The sequence below is a fragment of the Peromyscus californicus genome, unplaced genomic scaffold, assembly GCF_007827085.1.
Source record: "Peromyscus californicus insignis strain IS unplaced genomic scaffold, ASM782708v3 Scaffold_24__1_contigs__length_46423439, whole genome shotgun sequence".
In the NCBI taxonomy this organism is placed as follows: domain Eukaryota; kingdom Metazoa; phylum Chordata; class Mammalia; order Rodentia; family Cricetidae; genus Peromyscus; species Peromyscus californicus.
Window position 1 is genome coordinate 44,281,294 of NW_026294535.1, and position 20,881 is coordinate 44,302,174.

The 20,881-nt window shown below is 48.6% G+C and overlaps 1 protein-coding gene across 2 annotated transcripts; it reads left to right on the plus strand.

The window, feature by feature from the left end:
- Positions 1–4,052: 4,052 nt before the first annotated feature.
- Naca (nascent polypeptide associated complex subunit alpha) lies at positions 4,053–17,533 on the plus strand. Of its 2 annotated transcripts, none has more exons than XM_052753613.1 (8): positions 4,053–4,163; positions 4,992–5,063; positions 15,301–15,386; positions 15,637–15,714; positions 16,476–16,622; positions 16,884–17,012; positions 17,124–17,246; positions 17,378–17,533. In XM_052753613.1, the coding sequence occupies exons 2-8, from the start codon at positions 4,994–4,996 to the stop codon at positions 17,390–17,392; spliced, it is 648 nt and encodes a 215-aa protein (XP_052609573.1). In that variant the 5' UTR covers positions 4,053–4,163; positions 4,992–4,993; the 3' UTR covers positions 17,393–17,533. The 2 variants fall into 2 exon arrangements, with proteins under 2 accessions (XP_052609573.1, XP_052609574.1); XM_052753614.1 differs by lacking the exon at positions 4,053–4,163 and adding an exon at positions 4,201–4,451.
- The last annotated feature ends 3,348 nt before the right edge of the window (positions 17,534–20,881 follow it).

Sequence of the window (20,881 nt, forward strand, 5' to 3'; positions counted from 1 at the left end):
CAGTGGATCTGTAACTCTGGCTGACCTGGAACTGGATATGTAGACCAGACTGGCTTTGAACTCACAGAGCTCCTCGCCCCTCAGAGTGCTGGGGTTAAAAGTGTATACCACCACACCCAGCTAGTAATAAACTTTTTCATTATCCCTGTTTAAAAAAAAAAGAAAAAGACATTGTGAGACCCTGTCTCAAATATATATTTCATATACATAGTGTTTATCAAAACACTTAGACTTCTTCTCCTACTCTTCAAAGAAAAATATTAAAAGCTATCTTGCAAAACTCCTTATTTAAGCTTCTGTATACTGTGGATTATTCAGTCTTCAGCTTCTAAAAAACAGTGGATCAATTAAAACTTCTTAATTACTGGGACTACAGAGATGGCTCAAAGCTTCTGGCTTCCTTGGGTACTGCACGAGCGTGCACGCACTCATGCAGACAAAACACCTTACACATACAATAAAAAAATAAAAATAATTACTAAGACGCATTAGGGTTGGGGGGGGGGGGCGCTGAGACAGGGTTTCTTTCTCTGTAGCCCTGGCAGTCCTAGAACTCATTTTACAGACCAGGCTGGCCTCCAACTCAGGTTTTCTTTTTAAAGTAATAATTGTATAGCTCTTGAACAGAACACCCAAAAGACTATTGATTTCCCTTTTCCTTGACTTTCCAAGCCACTGATAGAAGTATAGAAACAAGCCGTGTGGTAGTGTACACCTGTAATCCTAGCATTTGGGAGCCTGAGGCAGATGGATCAAGAGTTCTAGGCCATCCTTGGCTACATAATTCCAAGACAACCTGGGCTATAAGAGACCCTATCTGAAAAAGGGAAAAAAAAGAACAAAGGACACAACTTGACACGAAAGTGGTGTTTCAAACTTTGGTCATAGGGAAACCCAAAGAATATGATACAGGTTGGGGAGATGATAAAGGGACCAAGCCCTTACTGCACACGCGTAAAGACCAGAGTTGGATCTCTAGAACCATGTAAAAGCTGGATGCAGTAGCTTGTGTCTGTCATTCCAGCAGCTAAGGAGAGATGAGTGTTGGACAGGAAAATCCCAGGAGATCGAGGGCCCACTAGCCTGACATACTGGTGAGCCAAAGACCCTGTCTCAAACAAGGTTGAAAACTGAAGGCCAATGTTCAAGATTGTCCTCTGACCTTCCTGTGTGTGCACACATAAATCTCTTCCTAGGCTAGTCTTACCAACAGAGTGAGAAATGTCCACCAGCCTCTGTAGCCTCAACACTGTCCTGGTTGGAGGAACTGGCATCTACTCAGTCTATTATGTATTCCAGAAAGGCCCTGTACGAGAGGAAGTACTCAGCTGCTAAATCCAAGGCTGACTCAAGAAGACAAACTTCTGTGAGTAAACTGCATGCCAGCATCATTCCTCTTCCCTCACATTTAAGAGATCTAGCTGTGTGGCTCGAACTGACGTCCAACTCTCCATCCTCCTGCCCTAGCTTCCCAAGCAGATGCGGTTCCTGACGGGCAGTGCCTGGCTTAGCTACAGTTTCACTAATAAACACTAAGTCATGTGCATATATTCCTAGCAATACTATGAAGCAGTAACTATTATCCCCATTTTACAGATGAAGGCAAAAAATAGGCTAAATAGTCTAAATGGTCCAGACAAGATTAAAAGCAGATTTAAAAAAAAAAAAAATTGGTAGGAGTGTGTGTGTGTGTGTGTGGTGAAGGGCTGGTCTCATACAGCCCAGGCTGGCCTCAACCTTTATGTAGTCAAGGAAGACCTTGAACTGAACCTCTGACCTCCACTTCCCAAGTGCTGGCATGAAAAGCTTTCACCGTCATGCCTGGTTTTAAGAGCACTGAGAGTCGAACCCAGACCTTCACGTGTGTTTCCAAAGCAGAACAACTGAACTCTATTCCCAGCCCCAAATCTGTTCTTAGTCAGGCAGTGTCTCCTGTAGGGGGATGATTTCAGAATTTCCTAGTCCTTGTAAAGTTACTACCCAATTAATCCTGACATTCATCCTAATTCTCATTGACTATACTCAAATTCTCAAGACAGTTTGTTTTTCTTTATTTCTGTTTTATGTGTATGGGTATTTTGCCTGCAGGTACGTCTTTGCTCCACATGCATGCAATGCCCCCAGAGCCCAGAAGAGGGCTTAAAATTCCCCAGGAGTTGGAGATACAGACACAAGTGCTGTAGGTGGGGGCAATTAAACCCCTGCCCTCTGAAACAACAGTTAGTGCTCTTAACTGATGAGACGTATCTCCAGCCCAGACATTATTATTTTATTTGCTTACTTGTGTATGTGCTCTTGTACTTTGTGGGTCTGTTCTCTTCCACCTTTCTGTGGGTTTCAAGGATGAATCTCAGGTTGCCAGACTTGCACAACAAGCTCATGAACTAGCTGACCCGTCTGGCCAGTCCAATCATGAGTTTAAAGCACCTTTCAGAATATTTAAATTTCTCAACGCTTCCTATAAAACGCAGCCAATTAAATCAAGTAAGTGTTAGCCAGATGTGATGGTGCACAGCTGTAAGACCAATACTCTGGAGGGCTGCAGCAAGTTTGAGATGAGCTTGGACCTATAGAGAGCTGGAGAGGTGGCTCAGTGGTTAAGAGCATTAGCTGCTTTTCCAGAGGACCTGGGTTCAATTCCCAGCAGCCATATGTCTGTAACTCCAGTTCCAGGGGATCTGACATCTTTACATCAATGCACATAAAATAAATTTAAATAAGTTATTAAAGAAAAAAACCACCCTGCAGATGATCTAAGTATTCCAGGTTCAAGTTTGTTGAGTTCTTTTGTAGAACTAAGAGATGGTAAACCATTTCTTTAACAAAATATTGGTTTTACAGTATATTCTACTTTCAAAGAGTGTGAGGTTTTGTTTGTTTTGAGATAGGCTCTCAATATCTAGCCCAGGCTAGTTCTAAATTTGCTAGGTTCAGAGGCAAGTGCGTCTCTATGAGTTCGAGGTCAGCCTGGTCTACAAAGTTAAGACCTTGTCTCAAAAACACAAGGCTGGGCTTGGTAGCCTATGTCTTTAATTCCAGCACTCAGGAGGCAGAGCCAGGTGGATCTCTAAGTGAGCTTGAAGCCAGCCAGGACTACAGTAAGAGTCCTTGTCTCAAACAAAACAAAAACCCTCACAGGATTCTGTATTGCTGTTTTGCTGAGGATGGCTTTGAATTCTTGATCCTGCCTCCACCTCTCAAACGCTGGTTTGCAGGATGAAACCCAGGACTTCTTGTTTACTAGTCAATCACTCTACCAATCAAGCTACATTCCCACGCTGACTCTAAAAGGGGTGAATTTTAGAATATCTGAGAAGAGCTGGGCGGTGGTGGTGCACACTTTTAATCCCAGCACTCTGGAGGCAGAGGCAGGCGGATCTCTGTGAGTTCTAGGCCAGCCTGGTCTACAGAGCGAGTTCCAGGACAGCCAGTGCTGCTATACGGAGAAACCCTGTCTCAAAACACGCACTGCCCCCCTCCCCCAAAGAATAGAATATCTGAGAAGTGCCGAAAATATCAGGCAAAGCGAACTGTGTGCTTAAGCTGTGTGTGTAACTCTGGCCGTCCTGTAACTCGCTCTGTAGACCAGGCTGGCCTCGAACTCAGGAGATCCGCCTGCCGCTGCCTCCCCAGGGCTGGGGTTAGAGCGTTTTTCCTGGGGAGAACCGAACTTTCGCTGCCCTAAATCGTCCATTCCAAAATGAAAACAATTGGGATTTTAACACAGGCCACTTCTCTCCAACGGTGCGAACACGGGCTCGGTGGCATGGGCTGCAAATTCGCGTCTCGCTCGCTCGGCTGGAGGAGGGATCCGGGGACGCGGGTTGAAACAGCTGTCGCTCCTCCGCCTACGGTCTCTGGGCGCGTCCCTCGGGGTCAAGGCCGTGGCGGGGCGGCTCCCGCCGGGCCCGCGCGTCCTCTCAGGAATTCACAGCCTTATTTCGGCCGCGTCACCATGACGCCCGGACAACAGCTGCTCGGCTCGCTGCAGGAAGCGGAGGCTCCCCCCCACCCCGCTGGGGGGCGGGGGGGGGGGGCGCCTGACCCGGAAGCGCATGTCGGTCCCGCCCTCCTCGGCGTCCGGCTTCCTTCTGCAACAGGCGTGGGTCACGCTCTGGCTCGCTCTCTTTCCGCCGCCATCTTGGTTCCGCGCTCTCCGCACAGTAAGTGCCGCCGGCGCCTCCGCTCTCCATCCGCAGCCATCCTCCTCCGTGGCGGGCCCGCCGGGCCCCGGGGCGTTCGTGTGCGGGGCGCCGGCGGCCGTGCCGGGTGGGGGGGCGGCTCGGCGTTCCCACTCCGTCCGTCCCGGGGCCCTGCGGACAAAATGGGGCCCGCGGCTGGGGTCTAGGGACGAGCGGGCGAGGAGGAGGAGGAGGAGGAGGGCAGCGGGTCGTGCCCGGAGTTCGGGCGTGGGGACGCGGGAGCCATTGCGGCGGTAGCGTCTTGGAGAGGTCGGGCGCGCCTGGGCTCGGGAATGGGGGGTGACCCGGGGGAGGTCCGGGGGTCGCGGTCGCCCTGCGGCCGGGGATTGCTGGGGCAGACGGCACCCCGTAGTCCTCTTGCTCTCGGAAGTGGAGCCTGGGGGTCCCGGGCTCGGCGGCGGCGGCGTGGCTGTTTGGACGGGAAGGGGGCCAAGCCAGCGCCTGAAACCTCAGGATGGCGAGCCAGACCTTGGGCGCAGAGACCGCGATGGGGGGTGCTGTCCTTGTGAAGTCCGGGGGACTCGGGCGGCGGGGAGCCGGCCGCCTGCTCAGTGGAGCAGCCCCGGGAGAGGTTTTAGTCGCCGTCTGAGGGTCGTGTCACAGGCGTCGCACGCTATTTCCAGGAGTTTTGGGGGGACGTTGTCTCCCGGGGCCCTCGTGGTTTGTTTTCTGACCGGCCCTGTGCAGGTTTTGTGTGTTTTTAGTTCGTTTGTTTCCGGAATACTCGTCTCTGGGCCGGGCAGGTGATTTCACCCCAGTTAATTCGGGCTTCCTGTTTATTCCCTTCAGAAATGCCTGGTGAAGCCACAGAGACCGTCCCTGCTACAGAGCAGGAGTTGCCACAGCCTCAGGCTGAGACAGGTAGGTGCCCATAGCTCTCTTGCTGTTAATTAAAATGGATCCTAAAGCCATTTGGTGGGCAGGATGACAGACACATTTCTGCCTTTTGGAGTTCACTGTCATTTAGTGAAGTTTTTAAAAATGGGTTCGTAGCGTTAGTACAAATTTTAACTGCTATCTTGCCGGCACTGGGGGACCGCCTCAGAGGAAAAGAATACAGAATTATGTCTTTAAGATTTATGGACAGGTTCTCTAGCTTGTTGTATGAGTTACACCAGCTGCTTGAAGAGCTCTTCTGTGGAATTACACATCTTATACGAAACCTGAGCAGGGCAGGGCCTGGGTGGTTCTGGTCTTTTGCAACTGGGTGGCAGAGGCAGGCCAAGGAGACCTGAGCTTTGGTGAAGTTCTGGCCAGCAAGTTGCGTCCAGGTTTTAGATAGCCGTGATTGGCACTGAGCCTCTCGTCACATGTCTGGATGAGATATGTGCTCCTTTGAAGCGAATTCTAACGAGAGCCTCAGCCTAGGTTAGTTCAGTTGTAGGGATTGATAATGCTCGGATACTTGTAGTGTCCTGGAGTAGTTCCAATATATGAAACCCAAGGCTGAAATAAATGTGGCTTTCAACTGAAGTAGAATGTAGTGTGAAGATAGGCCTGAATGCTGGTTAGAACGTCTTCGTAGGAAACTTGAAATGAACATGAAATGGTCTTGCCGAGTCAGTTCTGTTACTCAATGGGCCGTTTCTGTTTTCTTTTGGATTTAAAGTTATTTATACTGAAGCATTAAAGTCCTTCCTCCCCACCTGTCTGATTTTAGCAGCTGAAGGGATTAGTCCAGCTGCTAGACCAGAAAGGAGGTGGGTGCCCTGACCTGGGAAATGGGCAGTAGGGGAAAGGAATGGTCTCTGGGGATCTGCAGCTGCTGAGCTAAATAAACAAGAGTTAAATTCAATTTTACAAGTGTGGAGGCTGAAATTTACATGGATTTAGAATACTCTGGTTCCAGCTTTTAAAATTACTAATTTTAAAGCAGTCCTTAGTGTTGTTAAAGATAATAATTAGTCTGAGCTTGCACGTGTTAGGTATTAAAGGCAAACCCACGATGTCTGTAACTAATTAGTCTTACTGGAATGAATGAGGACAAATCAGGGCATTGGTTATAGTATAAAAGCAAGTCACGTGGATCTTGTCCTGCCTTTAGGTCCAGTAAAGCATATTCCATGTTTTAAATTCTAGCTAACATGTTTAGAAGTGTTTGCATTATAATTAGAAGGCTTTGGCCTACCAATTCTCCCAGAAAGACTGGTCTATCCACCTACCTGCTTGTCCTATAAGAACTTGGGAATAAACTGGTTGAGTGACTTGTGAGATTGGGTGTTGTGGACTTTTTTATTATTATTTTCTAGCCTTTCTAGGTATTTATCGTTTGTTGGTTCTTAGATTTAATCCAGTGTTAGCTCAAATGGCAGAACCGCCCCCCCCCCCCCCCCCCCCGCCCCCCACCCCCTTTTAGAAATCTTTTCAGTGCCAAATGGTGGTCTGTTTAGGTAGCATGTATGCTTCTCTAGATCAAAGGGTGGGAACCTGTATTTTTTTGTTTTTTCATTATAATTCTCTTCTAAAGTATGTCTTAACAATTTGGTTAGTTTCATGATATAATTCCTATTTTGCCCTTCCTTGGGTCATAATTAATTTGTTACAATGTTTAAAGAGCTAATATTGCTGAAAAAGAGATAATGGTGTATAGACGACTACTGGTTGAGACTTGGTGTTTAATACTTAGTATCAAATGTTGAAGAGTTTCAGCTCTAGTAGAACTGAGTTAGGCCAGGTATATACTTTCTAAAATTTATTCCAGCATAATCAGATCCCACCCCAAACCCTTTAGATTCCTCATCGTTAGCACTGCTCAGAAAGCATTGGCCAACACCTTTAATCCTGGCAGAGATAGAGAGGCTAGACCCTTCTCAGAGTTCCAAGCCACCTGGGGCTACATAGTGAGGCCCTGTCTAAACTCAGAGCATTGGGAATAGTGTCAGTTTTGTGAAGGAAGGAGGAAGAAGGCATGTTCTCAGTCCACTCCAGGTTGGTCTTCTAGTCCCAGCTATTTAGGAAGCTGAAGCAGGAGGATTGTACATTCAAGGCCAGCCTAACGGTGGGACTATCTCAAAAAGGGCTAAGGCTATATAGTAATCTTGCCTGTCATGTGTGAAGCCCTAGGCTTAATCCCCAGTAACAGGGAGGGTGTGGGCCTGTGCTCCCCATTTAGAGATGAGCTAGTCTTAGACCATTTGCCCCACCTTAAAATAGTTGGTTTATTTTTGTAGAACTTGGGAAATGAGAAGGATGTAGTCCACGTAATCACTGAAATATGTACAGGGAAAGTTGATATTGCGTGTCACCTTTTTCTAATCCTGTGTGGTGACCTTCATTCTCAGAGTTAAAACTCCATTGTTTCCCGTGAGGCATGTTACCAACTTGGGCTGCACAACTCACCTTTTTCCCCTCCCTTTATCTCCGTTTATTATTTTGTTTTTTATTTTATTTTATTTTTGCTTTTCTCCAGCTGTGCTTCCTATGTCTTCAGCCTTGAATGTTACTGCTGCTTTAGGGCAGCCTGGACCTCCCCCTCCTTGCTCCCTGGCCCCCCAACAAAGCCCTCTAGTAACCGCTAATCGGCCTTCCCCACTCCCTTCCCCTAGTATTTCCTCAACCCCTTTTGAAGTTCCTTTTCCCCAGCCATCTTCTGAAACAACTGTGCCTCTGGGAACCGCCCCTCCCACTCCAACTTTCCTGCCACACCTGATAGGGCCTCCCATCTCCCCGGCTGCCTTAGCTTTGGCCTCTCCTATGATAGGTCCAGCTCAGAAAGGTGCCCGGTCCTCTTCAGCCCCCTTGTCTCTGGTTGCCGTGGCTCCCCGCTCAGTTCAGAAGAGTCCTATATCTCCACCTCACCCTCCCACCTCACCTTCATCAATTGCTGTAGCTGAGCCAGGGCCATTGGCACCTCTTGCTCCTTTAGAACCAAAGGCCTCTACTAGTCAAGTTCCCTCTCAGGTAATCCTGAATCTGAAAGGTGTTGCCCCGAGTCCTCCAGATGTAATCAGTGTTCCTCCTGCCCACCTTGAAACCCCCCTGGCCTCTGTTCCACCTGTTCCTCAAACACTGTCCATCACTCCAACCATCACTTCTCCAATCAAAGGCATCCCCATTTCCTCAGCTCTGGCGCCACAAAATATGTTAAGCCTTAACCTAAAGAGACCTGTTAGTTCACCTGCTCAAAACACTGTAACTCCCAGCACCCTCCCGGCGCCCCCTACTTCTCTGGGCTTGCATCTTCCACCTTTACGTCACAGTTCTTTGGATTCTCCTATTCAACCTTTACGTCAGTCAGGTCCTAGTGCTCTGTCAGATCCTACAGTGAGTAACACCATTTCTGTAGTTCATTCTGCTGTTGAGGCATCCTATCCATCTGAGAGATCTGCAATTCCTCCCCTTCCTTCCTTCCAGACAGGACTCCTTCCTTCCAGACAGGAGCTGGTTGCTGATTCTCTGGCTCCAGCGTCTGCCCTGGCTCCATCTGTTGATCATGGCACCTCGGCTGTTGCTGGTGTAATCTGCGGCCCTCCTGGCTCCTCAGATACAGCTACTTCATTGTCTCCTAGAGCCTCTCTCATTCCCAGAGATTCTTCTAATGCCACTCAGCAGCCTTTGCTGACACAGATTCCTGCTTCTCAAAAAACTGGCTTAAAAGAAACTCCAGTCTCGTGTGTTGGAGCCATCCAGCCTGCTCCGGATAACCCTTCCGCCATTTCTGTTGCACCTGCCCCTTCCGTGTCTCCTCCAGGTCCATCAGGTCCTGTGGGTAGTAGAGACCCAGCTTCCCCTGCTGCTCTGGGAGTACCAGTTCCTCCTCTGCCAGCCACTGAAGGCCTTAAAAATCTCTCCACTTCAGTACTGGTAAATGTAGGCGCCCCCGGTTCTGCAGCCCAGGCAGGACTCCCTACCAGAAGAGACCCCACTCTACTCCCCTTGGCCCTGATAGCACATGAGGAGTCTCCTCCTCCAAGTGCATCACCTTCAGAAGACCCTGTAACAAGGAAGGTTGTGGAAGGTCCTGCCCCTGCAGTGAGGGCAGCCGTGAGGGCTGACTCCCCAACTGCTCTTGTCAAAACAGACCCTGTCAGTCTGTCTGTCAAGTGTTCTCTCACTGCCCCAGCAGTGGCTCCATCTCTTCTAGAGTCTTCTGATCCTGAAGGGCTGGCTCCTAAGACTGCCAAAGGTACCTCTGCTTCTAAAACATCCACTCCTGCCACTTCACTTCGGGTTCCTTTAGCCTCTGAAGGTTGTCCTGTGGCTCCATCTGTGGCTTGTCCCCCCACAAATGTTTCTGCTTCTGTGACCACTTTGGCATTGGCCCCTGAAATTCCCAAGTCTGTACCCTTTCCTGCTCCTCCCCCAGCTGGGATTTCTTTTTCCGGTGCAAAGAAAGTTGATGGTGTCTCCTCTGTGGCATCTTTGGCCTCCTCTCCTGAAGGGCACCCAGGAGACTCGGGTGCTTCTGTGTCTTTGAAAGGCACTCTGGTTTATCCAGCTGATCCCCCATCTTTAGAGACTGGTGGGTCTCCTCAGACTAAAAGGCCATCGTCTAAGAAGGGTTCTGCTATCCCAGATGTTTCTCCTGTAAACCTGTCATCTCCTCTTTCTCCACCTGAGCCTGCCTTCCTTCCTGGGGCTAGTCTTTCTTTTCAAGGCCCTAAAGACTCACTTAAGCTTTCTCCTGTTTCTCCATCCTCCAAAGAGGCCCCTGTTCCTTCGACTGTGACTCCTCCCTTCCCTAAAGGGGCCCTAGTGGAGACTTCTACATGCCCCCAAAAGGTCCCAGCAACCTCATTCAAACATGCCCCCACAGTCCCAGCAGAAATTCCTCCTTCCCCTCCAAAGACCACAGAAGCTACAGCTTCCAAACTGGTCTCTGTAATCCAGCCCCCCAAAGTGGCCCCTATTGTACCAGATGTGACTCCCACCTCTTCTAAAAAGACTCCAGTCCCCAAAGATACTTCAGCAACCCTATTGCTCCAAAGTGTCCCAGCTGTGACATCTTTGTCTCCCCCAAAGGCCCCTGCAGCCCCATCTCCTGCTAGAGCCCCCATTGCTCCAACTGAGATTTCCCCATCCCTCAAAAGTGCCCCAACAACTGCAACCCCCAAAGACGCTTTAGCAACCTTATCTCCCAAAGTTGCCACTGCTGTCCCAGATGTGACTTCTCCCTCCCCACAAAAGACTCCAAAATCAATATCCCCTAAGGACGCCTCAGCTATGCCCTCCAAAAAGGCACCAGAAAGTGTAGCTTCCAAAGTGTCAGCACCCCAGTTCCCCAGAGAGGCCCCACATGCACCAGCTGTGGCTCCTCCCTCCCCACCAAAGTCTCCAGCAACTGAAGCATTCAGTGAGGCTCTAACAAGCCCATCCTCCAAAGGTACCCCTCCTACCTTAGCTGAGGGTCCTACCTCTTCTAAAAGGGCTCCCAAAACTGCAGCCCCCAAAGAAACTCCACCCGAAGGGATCACAGCTACGCCACTAGAGATTCCACCCTCCCCAAAAAAGACCTCAAAAACTGTAGCCTCCAGTGAAAATTCAACCTCATCCAAAGGGTCCCCTAAGATTGCAGCCCCCAAAGAAACTCCATCCCCTTCAGGCGGGGTCACCACTGTGGCACTGGAGATTTCTCCCCCCAAAACTGGAGCCCCCAAAGAAGTTCCTGTGACCCCATCTCTTAAAGGTGAACCTGCTACTCTAGCTCAGAGTCCTACCTCCCCTAAAAAGGCCCCTAAAACTACAGCCCCCAAAGAACCTCTAGCAGCCCCATCTGTAGGCATCACAGCTGTGCCACTAGAGATTTCTCCATCCCCCAAAAAGTCCTCAAAAACTGTAGCCCCCAAGGAAAATTCAGCACCTCCATCCCAAAAAAAGTCCACAAAAACTGCAGCCCTCAAAGAAATTTCAACTGCGCCTTCTGAAGGGGTCACTGCTGCTCCATTGGAGACTGCTCCTTCCCCCAAGAAGGCCCACAAAACTGCAACCCAGAAAGAGGGGTCTGGGACCCCATCTCCCATAGGTGCCCCTAATAATACTCTAGCTCAGAGTCCTACCTCCCCTAAAAAGGCCCCTAAAACTGCAGCCCCCAAAGAAACCCCAGCAACCCCATCTACTGAAGGCATCACAGCCATGCCGGTGGAGATTCCTCCCTCCCCTAAGAAGGCCCCCAAGGCTGCAGCCCCCAAAGAAAATTCAGCAACATCATCCCCCAAAAAGGCTCCTAAAACTGCAGCCCCTAAAGAAACCCCAGCAACCCCATCTCTTGAAGGTATCACAGCCGTGCCGGTGGAGATTCCTCCCTCCCCTAAGAAGGCCCCCAAGGCTGCAGCCCCCAAAGAAAATTCAGCAATGTCATCCCCCAAAAAGGCTCCTAAAACTGCACCCCCCAAAGAAACCCCAGCAACCCCATCTCCTGAAGGCATCACAGCCGTGCCGGTGGAGATTCCTCCCTCCCCCAAGAAGGCCCCCAAGACTGCAGCCCCCAAAGAAAATTCAGCAACGTCATCCCCCAAAAGGCCGCCCAAAACTGCAGCTCCCAAAGAAGCTCCAACAACCCCATCTCCTGAAGGGGTTACAGCTGTGCCACTAGAGATTTCTCCATCCTCTAAAAAGACCTCAAAAACTGCAGCCCCCAAAGGAACTTCCAGTCCATCTTCTGAAGGGGTCACAAATGCAACACAGGAAATTCCTCCTTCCCCCGCTACTGAAGCCCCCAAACAGGCTCCTGTTATTCCACCTCCCAAAGGTGCCCCTGCTACCCTAGCTGAGAGTCCTGCCTCCCCTAAAAAAACTCCCAAATCTGTAGTCCCCAAAGAAACCTCAGCAACACCATCCCCCCAAAGGGCTCCCAAAACGGCAGCCCCCAAAGAAACTCCGGCTGTGTCACTAGAGACTCCTTCCTCCCCCAAAAAGACCTCAAAAGCTGCGACCCCCCAAAGAAACCTCAGCGACGTCATCCCCCCAAAGGGCCTCCAAAGCAGCAGCCCCATCTTCTAAAGGGGTCACAGTTGCCCCACTGGAGACTCCTCCTTCCCCCAGAAAGACCTCTAAGACGTCAGGACCCAAAGAAACACCCACAGTCCCATCTCCCGAAGGGGTCACAGCTGGGCCACTAGAGATCCCTTCGTCTCCCAGAAAGGCCCCCAAAATGACAAGCCCTAAAGAAATTCCAGCAAAACCGTCTCCCGAAGGAGTCAAAGCTGTACTACAGGAGATTTCTCCTTCCTCCAAAAAGACATCAAAACCTGCAGCCCCTAAAGAAAATGTAGCAATATTGTGCCCAAAAAAGTCCCCCAAAGCTGCAGCACCCAAAGAAACTTCAACCCCATCTCTTGAAGGGGTCACTAGTACCCCACTGGAGACTGCTCCCTTTCCCCAAAAGGCCCCTAAGATGGCAGGACCCAAAGAAACACCAGCAGTATCTGGGGTCACCATTGCACCACAGGAAAACCCTCCCACCCCACAGAAGGCCTCAGCCACTACAGCCTCCAGAGCTATCCCTGCTGACACACAGGGGGTTGCTGGCTCCCCCATGGAGACTCCAGTAACCACTCCTGCTTCCCCAGTCAAGAACCCTTCATCCCATAAAAAGGCCCCAATGCCTGTAGCTCTGAAAGAAGCGCCAGCAGCCCTGTCTCCCAGTGTTGCCCCAGCTGTGATTCCTCCCTCTCCCTCAAAGAGTCCCAAAATACCATCGTCCAAAAAGGTACTCAAGAATTCAGCCCCCAAAGAGTTTCCGGCAAGTCCCTCCCTTGATGTTGCCACCACTTCACCGCCAGAGATAGCTCCCTCTCCGCAAAAGGTCTCAGCAACTGTGGTCCCCAAGGAGAAGTCAACAGCCCAGTCTGTCAAATGGGACCCCACTGCCCCAGCAGCCCTATCTCCTGGAGGTGCTTCCACTGCCCCAGCTGTGGCTTCCCTTTCCCCAGGTCCCCCAGGCAAGATCTTTCCCTCCAGTAAGACCCCAGCTCCCATATCTCCTGAAAGGGCCCCCATTGTCCCAGCAACAGTAACCCCGAAAGAGGCCACCATAGTCCCATCTCCTAAAAAGGCCCCAGCAACTGAGACTTCCAAAGAGATTTCAACAACTCTATCTCCCCAAGGGGCCCCTACTATCTCTTCTGTGGCTTCTATCTCCCCCAAAGAGGTACCAGCATCCTCATCTTCCCAGAGGGCCCCAGCCCCCAAGGAGACCTCAGAAACTTCAACCTCCAAAGGAGTTCTTGCCCCCACCGTTAACGCTCCGTCAGCTCCAAAAAAGGCCCCATCCTCCAAAAGGCCCTCTACTCTCCCAGCTATGAGTCTTCCCTCTAAAGAGGTTCCCATTCTCTCATCCATCACTTCTTCCTTCCCCAAAGACTCCCCTACTTCCCCAGCCTCTGTCACATGTAGCACAGGGACTGTTGGCCCTCAGGCATCTGAAACGCTCCCAGCAAAGAAAGACCCTACAGCTCTCAAAGAGGTACTTGCTGCCCCCACTCCAGAAGGTGCTCTGGTCAATACTGCTCCCCTTCAGAAAGGCCCAAGAGCCAAGAAGAATTCTGCTTCCCCTAAGTGCTCAGATCCCTCCGCTAAGAAAGATACAAAGGGCCTCCTTTCTGCAGTAGCTCCAGCCCCTCTGACAGTCCCTGTGGAGAAAGACTCTTCAAAAACTACAAAAGCTCTGCCTGTTTTCTCTGCAAAAGACAATGATTGTCTCCATTCCCCAAAGAGTCCTGTGGATGCTTCTCCTGAGTCTCAGATCACTCCCCTTCTGGCAGCAGTTACTTCTGACAAAGCCCTTCCTGAAGCTGGGTCAGCAGCATCTGTGGCTCCAAAGCCTACCCCACAAGCCTCCCTGACTCTTGCTCCCTCCCCAGTTCCCCCTCTGCTTCCTAAACAGCCATTTCTTCAGTCCTCACCTGGGTCAGTGCTGGAATCGCCCTCTAAGCTCCCAGCCCCTGCTGATGAGGATGAGCTGCCGCCTCTGATTCCCCCGGAAGCAGTCTCTGGGGGAGTGCCTTTCCAGCCGGTCCTCGTCAACATGCCCACCCCTAAACCTGCTGGGATCCCTGCCCCAGCCCCCTCCGCCAAGCAGCCTGTTCTGAAGAACGACAAGGGTATTTGCCTTGGTTTGCTGTGTGCATGGTGTGTTGCCCACCCCTCTGGGGGTGCCCACCAGTACTAACTAGGATGCGCCGCTTGTCCAGTACGTCTGCTTGGGTGTGGGCATAGTACGTAGAATGGTAACTAAGTGTAGACGCTCTAGGAATATGAAACTAAATCTTGGTTTCTATCATCTCAGATAATACTTCCTGTCTTGTGTAAAGAGAGCCAGGCTAAGCCCTGGGTCCAACCATCCTTTATGGCCTGACTGAGCTGATAGTGAAAACCAAGACCACCAGGCCTTTAGTTTACTCAGATTCCTACCACATCACTAACCCTGTCCCTGGGCCTGGAGTTTGCTTTTTTAAAAATAAACAGAAGGGAAATCTTGAAGCTGTTTCTTTTTTTTTTTTTTTTTTTTTCACTTTTTAGACTTAGTAACTACCAGTTGCCCAGGGACTTCCTTTTCTTAAAAATGTAGAGACGTGTTTTTTCCTGACCTATGAATGGTGTGGGTGTATGCTTTCTTCCCCTTCCAGTAGAATTTACTGATGCTTGGACTTTCAATTGAAGGAAAATTAAGATATGTGAATTATATTTGGTAGTGGGGGAATCACGGGTCTGTATCTAATAGAGGTGAGAACTGTTCGAGCTTAACAACATGGAGGCATTCCAGTGATGGGGTGAAATTCATTCAGTGACTGGTTTGAAAGGCAGAATGTGTGTGCACAGCTGCTTCTGACCTTCCAACCTTGTTTTAAAGGGTTTTCACTTAATTGTATCAAAAGATGCCTTTTGTCTAAACATTTCTGGATGACTGGGCTGGGGATAAAATTTGGAATCACGTGATGCTTGGTGTTTGTGCCAAGCAATGGAGAAGACAGTTGCTGCACATAAGCTGCCTGCTGTGTCTGGTGACTGTCCACGTCTCTGAGAATGTTTCTTCAGTGGAGTCCTATAAGTTGGGTCGCAGCAGGCGGTTAGCTTTGTAAGGCCTTGAATAGAGCAGTGGTAGCTGTTTCAGGCAGGCCAGGATGAGGGGCCACCTTTTAAAATTGTTCTGTCATCTTAGGGTCAGGAACAGAATCCGACAGTGATGAATCAGTACCAGAGCTCGAGGAACAAGACTCCACACAGACAACCACACAACAAGCCCAGGTACTTGTTCTCTTAATAATTTACATTGAGTCAGGAAAGTACTAGAAGACAAGTGTCGTAGCCAGGACCTATAATCTGAGACAGACATGTTGAATAAAGCCATGTCTCAAAAAAGGGAGGGTCTGGAGAACCAAGATTGATTATAACAGACATGACTGTTTGAACTGTGAATCTTTGTAAAGCAAAACCACATGGAAACAATCATCCTGAACTTGGGATCTGTTCAACTCAAAACTCTTTGCCTTCTCAGCTGGCTGCAGCAGCTGAAATCGATGAAGAACCTGTCAGTAAAGCAAAACAGAGTCGGAGCGAGAAGAAGGCAAGGAAGGTAATACAGTGGAGTATTATTTTAGCTGTGTGCATTTCTTTAGCTCTGTGAAGCTGTGTTACTGTGCCTAAAACACCTGATGGTCTAATAAAGAACTGGCCGATAGCAAGGATGGGCGGGGCTGGCAGGCAGAGAGAATGTATAGACAGGGGAAAATCTGGGATTGGAGACATAGCTAGCAGCCAGAGAAGGAGGGGGACTTCAAGGGCCAGCCACACAGCAAGCCATGGAGTAAGAGTAAGATTTACAGAAGCAAGAGAACAGGAAAAACCCAGAGACAAAAGGTGATGGGATAATTTAAGTTAAGGAAAGCTGGCCAGAAACTAAGCCAAGCTAAGGCTGGGCATTCATAATTAAACATGAGCCTCCGTGTGTGATTTATTTGGGAGGTGGGTGGTGGGCCCCACAAAAGAGTAAAAACCCCCAACAACAAGGTAAGGTGGAGTTACCAATAAGGATTAGAGTTCTGGGGTGCTGCTATCTATAATCCCAACACTTGGACACCAAGGCAGAAGGATTAGACCTTAAGGGCTAGCTGTGTAGGAAGTTCAGAACTAGTTTAGGTTACGTGGGACTGTCTGCACAAATAAGGCACCATGGTACAACTGGTAATTGCTGCAGCTGAAAACACTCAACTAGTCTTCCCTTAATAAATTTAACCCAGGAAAAGTGCTGTGGGTGTTGAATGTGATATTATGTGTTTGTTTCTTTTTTAAGCTGCTTCTAAAGTTAGAAACTTAATGTTCTTTTCTCTTCTTTAGGCTATGTCCAAACTGGGTCTTCGACAGGTTACAGGGGTTACTAGAGTCACTATCCGGAAATCTAAAAATATCCTCTTTGTCATCACAAAACCAGATGTCTACAAGAGCCCAGCTTCAGACACCTACATAGTTTTTGGAGAAGCCAAGGTTGGTGAAGGTTTGCGGTGATTTGCTCCAGACCAGTATTACTGTTATTTGGGGTCAGATAATCTTCGTTGCAGATGTTTGGCCCCTTCTCATGCACTTGTGATACAAAAAATCTCTAGACACAGCTTGCTTACTTCTTCCTACAGTGAGTCCAAAGTGAGGGCAAATACTCGTTAACAAACAAAACAGTACATGGCCTAAGGTGCAATTTCTACCTAGACAAACAGATCTACCCATGTGCCCCTGTTCTCTGCCCTGTAGATTGAAGATTTGTCTCAGCAAGCACAGTTAGCAGCTGCTGAGAAATTCAAAGTTCAAGGTGAAGCTGTTTCAAACATTCAAGAAAATACTCAGACTCCGACTGTACAGGAGGAGAGTGAGGAGGAAGAGGTATGCCACAGAGTCTTGTGAACTTTTATTTAGTCTGTTTGTGTTGGCAGATTGTGTTTCAAAACACTGCTGAAGTTAGTTGTTCTTTATTAAGACTCTCTTCCCCTTTAGGTTGATGAAACAGGTGTGGAGGTTAAGGACATAGAATTGGTCATGTCACAAGCAAATGTGTCACGAGCAAAGGCAGTCCGAGCCCTGAAAAACAACAGTAATGATATTGTAAATGCTATTATGGTAAGTGGCCCGTCTCTGTTCCTTCCCTCCCAGTCACTTAGGAGGCTTCATTCCAAAGCCTGAGATGCCTTAGAATATAATGACCTGTTTGCCTATAAATGCCTCTAATATCTTTTTCCCCCCTTTTACAGGAATTAACAATGTAACTGTTTGACAGCAAGGACACTTCCATTCTCCGCCTCCCCCCCTCCCTTTTTTGGTGTTTCGAAAGTGGAACTACAGCTTGGTTTGAAATTTGTACTGTTTCTATCTCTAATAAAGCTATGGCTTCTTGTTGGATGAACTCAGTAGGTGCTTGATCTCTTCCCTGAAAGTAAATTGAAGGTGCTCAATTTTAATACTACCACCACCCTCAGGCGTGTGTGTGTGTGTGTGTGTGTGTGTGTGTGTGTGTGTGTACACTATATAGACAAAATTATTTTTAAAAAATTTGTGTTGATCTGGCCAGGCATAGTGGTGCATGCCTTTAATCCCAGCGTTCAGGAGGGAGGAGGCTCTCTGAGTTTGAAGACGGTCCACTCTACATAGTGGATTTTAGAGCTCTATCATGGACAGACCCTGTCTTACCCACTAGGTGACAAGTAACCAGCACACCTGTTGGTTGATTTGAGACAGGGCTCAAACTATAGCCCAGGCTGGCCTGGAACTCACAGCCCAGGAGGGCTCAAATTCATGACTATTCTTTTGCACCAACTTCCTGTATGTTGGGATCACAGGTGTAAGCCACCACACCTGTTTTGGGTTTTGTTGTGTTTGGGGCAGGAGAGATAGCTTAGCAGGTAGAGTACTGACTTCTCCCTGAGGATCCAGGTTCACTGCTGTCTGAGGTGAGCTCAGGTGATCCAGTGCCCTCCTCTAAACTCTGGCACCAGGCACCCAGGTGATGCACAGACAGGTCTGGTCAAGAATTGCTGCACTTATTTGTGTGGGGTATGCGTGCATGCCGTGGAGCGCCATGACAGTAAAAAGACAGCTTGCGAGAGTCCATGCTCTTCCACCATGTGGACTTGGGAATCAAACTCAGGTGTCAAGCTTGGTAGCAAGCTTATTCATCACCTGAGCCATTTTGCCAACCACCTAATTGTTTTGTTTTGAGACGTGGTCTCTACATATCCCTGACTATTCTGGAAGTCACTAGGTAGACCAGACTGTTCTTGAATTCACAAAGATCTGCTTCCTAAGTGCTGGATTTAGGTGTGCACAACCTCTCACCATTTTTTTTTTTTTTTTTAAGATTTATTTATTATATATAGTGTTCTGGCGCCAGTAGAGGGCGCCAGATCTCATTACAAGTGGTTGTGAGCCACCATGTGGTTGCCAGGAATTGAACTCAGGACCTCTGGAAGAACAGTCAGTGCGCTTAACCTCTGAGCCATCTCTCCAGCCCCCTCTCACCATTTTTGTGACCTACTGTGTGCCTGGCATTGGCTATACCAGTCCTTATAATCAAGAAACTTGTTCGTCCATGTCTTGGATTCTACTGCTGTGTAGAGACGCCATAACCGTGGTTGATTGGTTTTGGTTTTTCTAGATAGTTTCTCTGTGTAACAGTACTGGCTGTCCTGGAACTCGCTTTGTAGCCCTTGAACTCAGAGATGCGCCTGGCTCGGCCTCCTGATTACTGGGATTAAAAGCATGTGCCACCACCGCCTGGTGACCACAGCAATTCTTATAAAAGAAAATATTTAATTGGGGCTGACTGGCTTACAGTTTCAGATATTCAGTCATGGCGGGAAGGATGGGGGCATGTAGGCAGACATGGAGTTCTGCATCTGGATGGGCAGGCATCAGGAAGGAAATGCCACACTGGGCCTGGCTTGATCATCTGAGACCTCAAAAGCCCACCCCCAGTGATATCCATGACAAGAACTGTCTTCTAGCAGAAAGAGGATCATGAGTTCAAGGCCAGTCTAGATTGCATAGTTCCAAACCAACTCCAACAAAGTTGGAGCCTGTCTCAAAAAAACCTATAAAACTGTTACCTCAGGCTGGTGGGCTTTCTGTTGCTGTAACAAGATAGTGGGGGAAACCAGCTTACACCTAGCATGGTGTCGTACAAAGTAATAGTGCTGGAGATGTGGGAGCAGGAGGATCAGGTGTTCAAGACTATCCTTGGCTACACACCGAGTTTGAGACCAGCCTGTGATACAGGAAACTGTCAAAAAAGGGTAACATTAAATGAAGAAATGCTTGATTTTTGTTAAGCTTCAAACACACCGTTGCAAGGCTGAGTGAAGGCAGGAGCAAGTGGAACAAAACTGCTCACCTAATGAGGCTAAAGAAAAAAGAGGGATCCTCATGTGTTTCTAAAGTTTACATATCAGAAGGGATAAGCCTTCGACATGGGAGCTTTTAGGGTTGATCAGGATTAATCAGGATTTATTTCAAGCACTGGACTTGGTGGAGGATCTCTGAGTTCGAGGCCAGCCTTGTCTACAAAGTGAGTTCCAGGACAGCCAGGACTGTTACACAGAAACCTTGTCTCGAAAAGAAAAAACAAAACCAAGTCTTGCTAGGTGGAAGTGTCACACGCCTTTGATCCCAGCACTCAGGAGGCAGAGACAGGCAGATCTCTTGAGTTTGGGCCAGCAAAGACTACACAGAGGAACCCTGTCTCAAGAAAAAAAGTCTCAGCTCAGTCTCATTTAAAAGGGTTTGGGGAAAACCGGCTCTTTGTTGTTTGTAGAACTAAATTTAAACACCTTAAATAGGTGTATGGTACTTGTCACATCAGTCCTGAACTTCTAACCTTCTCTCCCATCCTCCATATACACTGTCTCCTAAACTCACCACATGGAGCTTCCCAGGAATTGTTATTTCGTGTATGAGTGTTTGGCATGCATGCATGTCTGTGCACCACTTGCATGCAGTACCTGGGGAGATCTTAAGAGAACGTCTGATCTGGACCCGGAGTTACAGATGGTTGTTAACTTACATGTGGTTAGGGGAAATTGAATCTGGATCTTCTGAATGAGCAGTTGAGTCACCTGTCTACCTTGCAGTTTCTTGAAAATACCACTGAATTTGCTTTACACATATCCAGTGCTCTTGGTTTTATGAGGCTGGCTAAACTCAGTATGACCTTCTTTGCCTCTATCAGCTTTCTTCCTTTGCATTCTGTGGCTTCTTTAATCCCGTAACATTGTAGAGTGTGATAGGAGAGTTAATATCAAAATTAAGATTGGGATAAAGGAGCTGGTCAGTGGTGGCACTCTGGGAGGCAGAGGCAGGTGGACTTCCAGGTCAGCCTGGTCTACAGAGTGAATTCCAGGACAGCCAGAGCTTCACAGAGAAACCCTGCCTGGAGGGGCAGGGGATGAGGGGGGTGTGTGTATGTGTCTTGTTTGCCATCAAGCAAGGAAATTAGAACTACTTGGCACATTGTAGCCAAATAAAATCCACATAGCTTGTGAGCTTGTTACTTTGCAAACACTGGCATTGTCTGAAGACAAAACCATAGCCATATGTGTTTCTGGCATAACAGACTGACATCAACTTTTTGGTTATGTGAATTAACAATTTTTAAAAGTATATTGGGAGGGGGTGGTGTTTAAGTTTTTTAAGTGTGCCTGTATGTTAATCGCATGCATGTCTGGTGACTAAAGAGGCCAGAAAAAGCCGTTGGATTCACTGGA

What these genes read in the sequence shown, in the direction of transcription:
- Naca (XM_052753613.1), top strand. Translation starts at nt 4,994, where the DNA reads ATGCCTGGTGAAGCCACAGAGACCGTCCCTGCTACAGAGCAGGAGTTG. An exon ending in TAGTTTTTGGAGAAGCCAAG is followed by an intron (nt 16,623 to 16,883) that starts GTTGGTGAAGGT and finishes TCTGCCCTGTAG; the next exon opens with ATTGAAGATTTGTCTCAGCA. An exon ending in AGGAGAGTGAGGAGGAAGAG is followed by an intron (nt 17,013 to 17,123) that starts GTATGCCACAGA and finishes CTTCCCCTTTAG; the next exon opens with GTTGATGAAACAGGTGTGGA.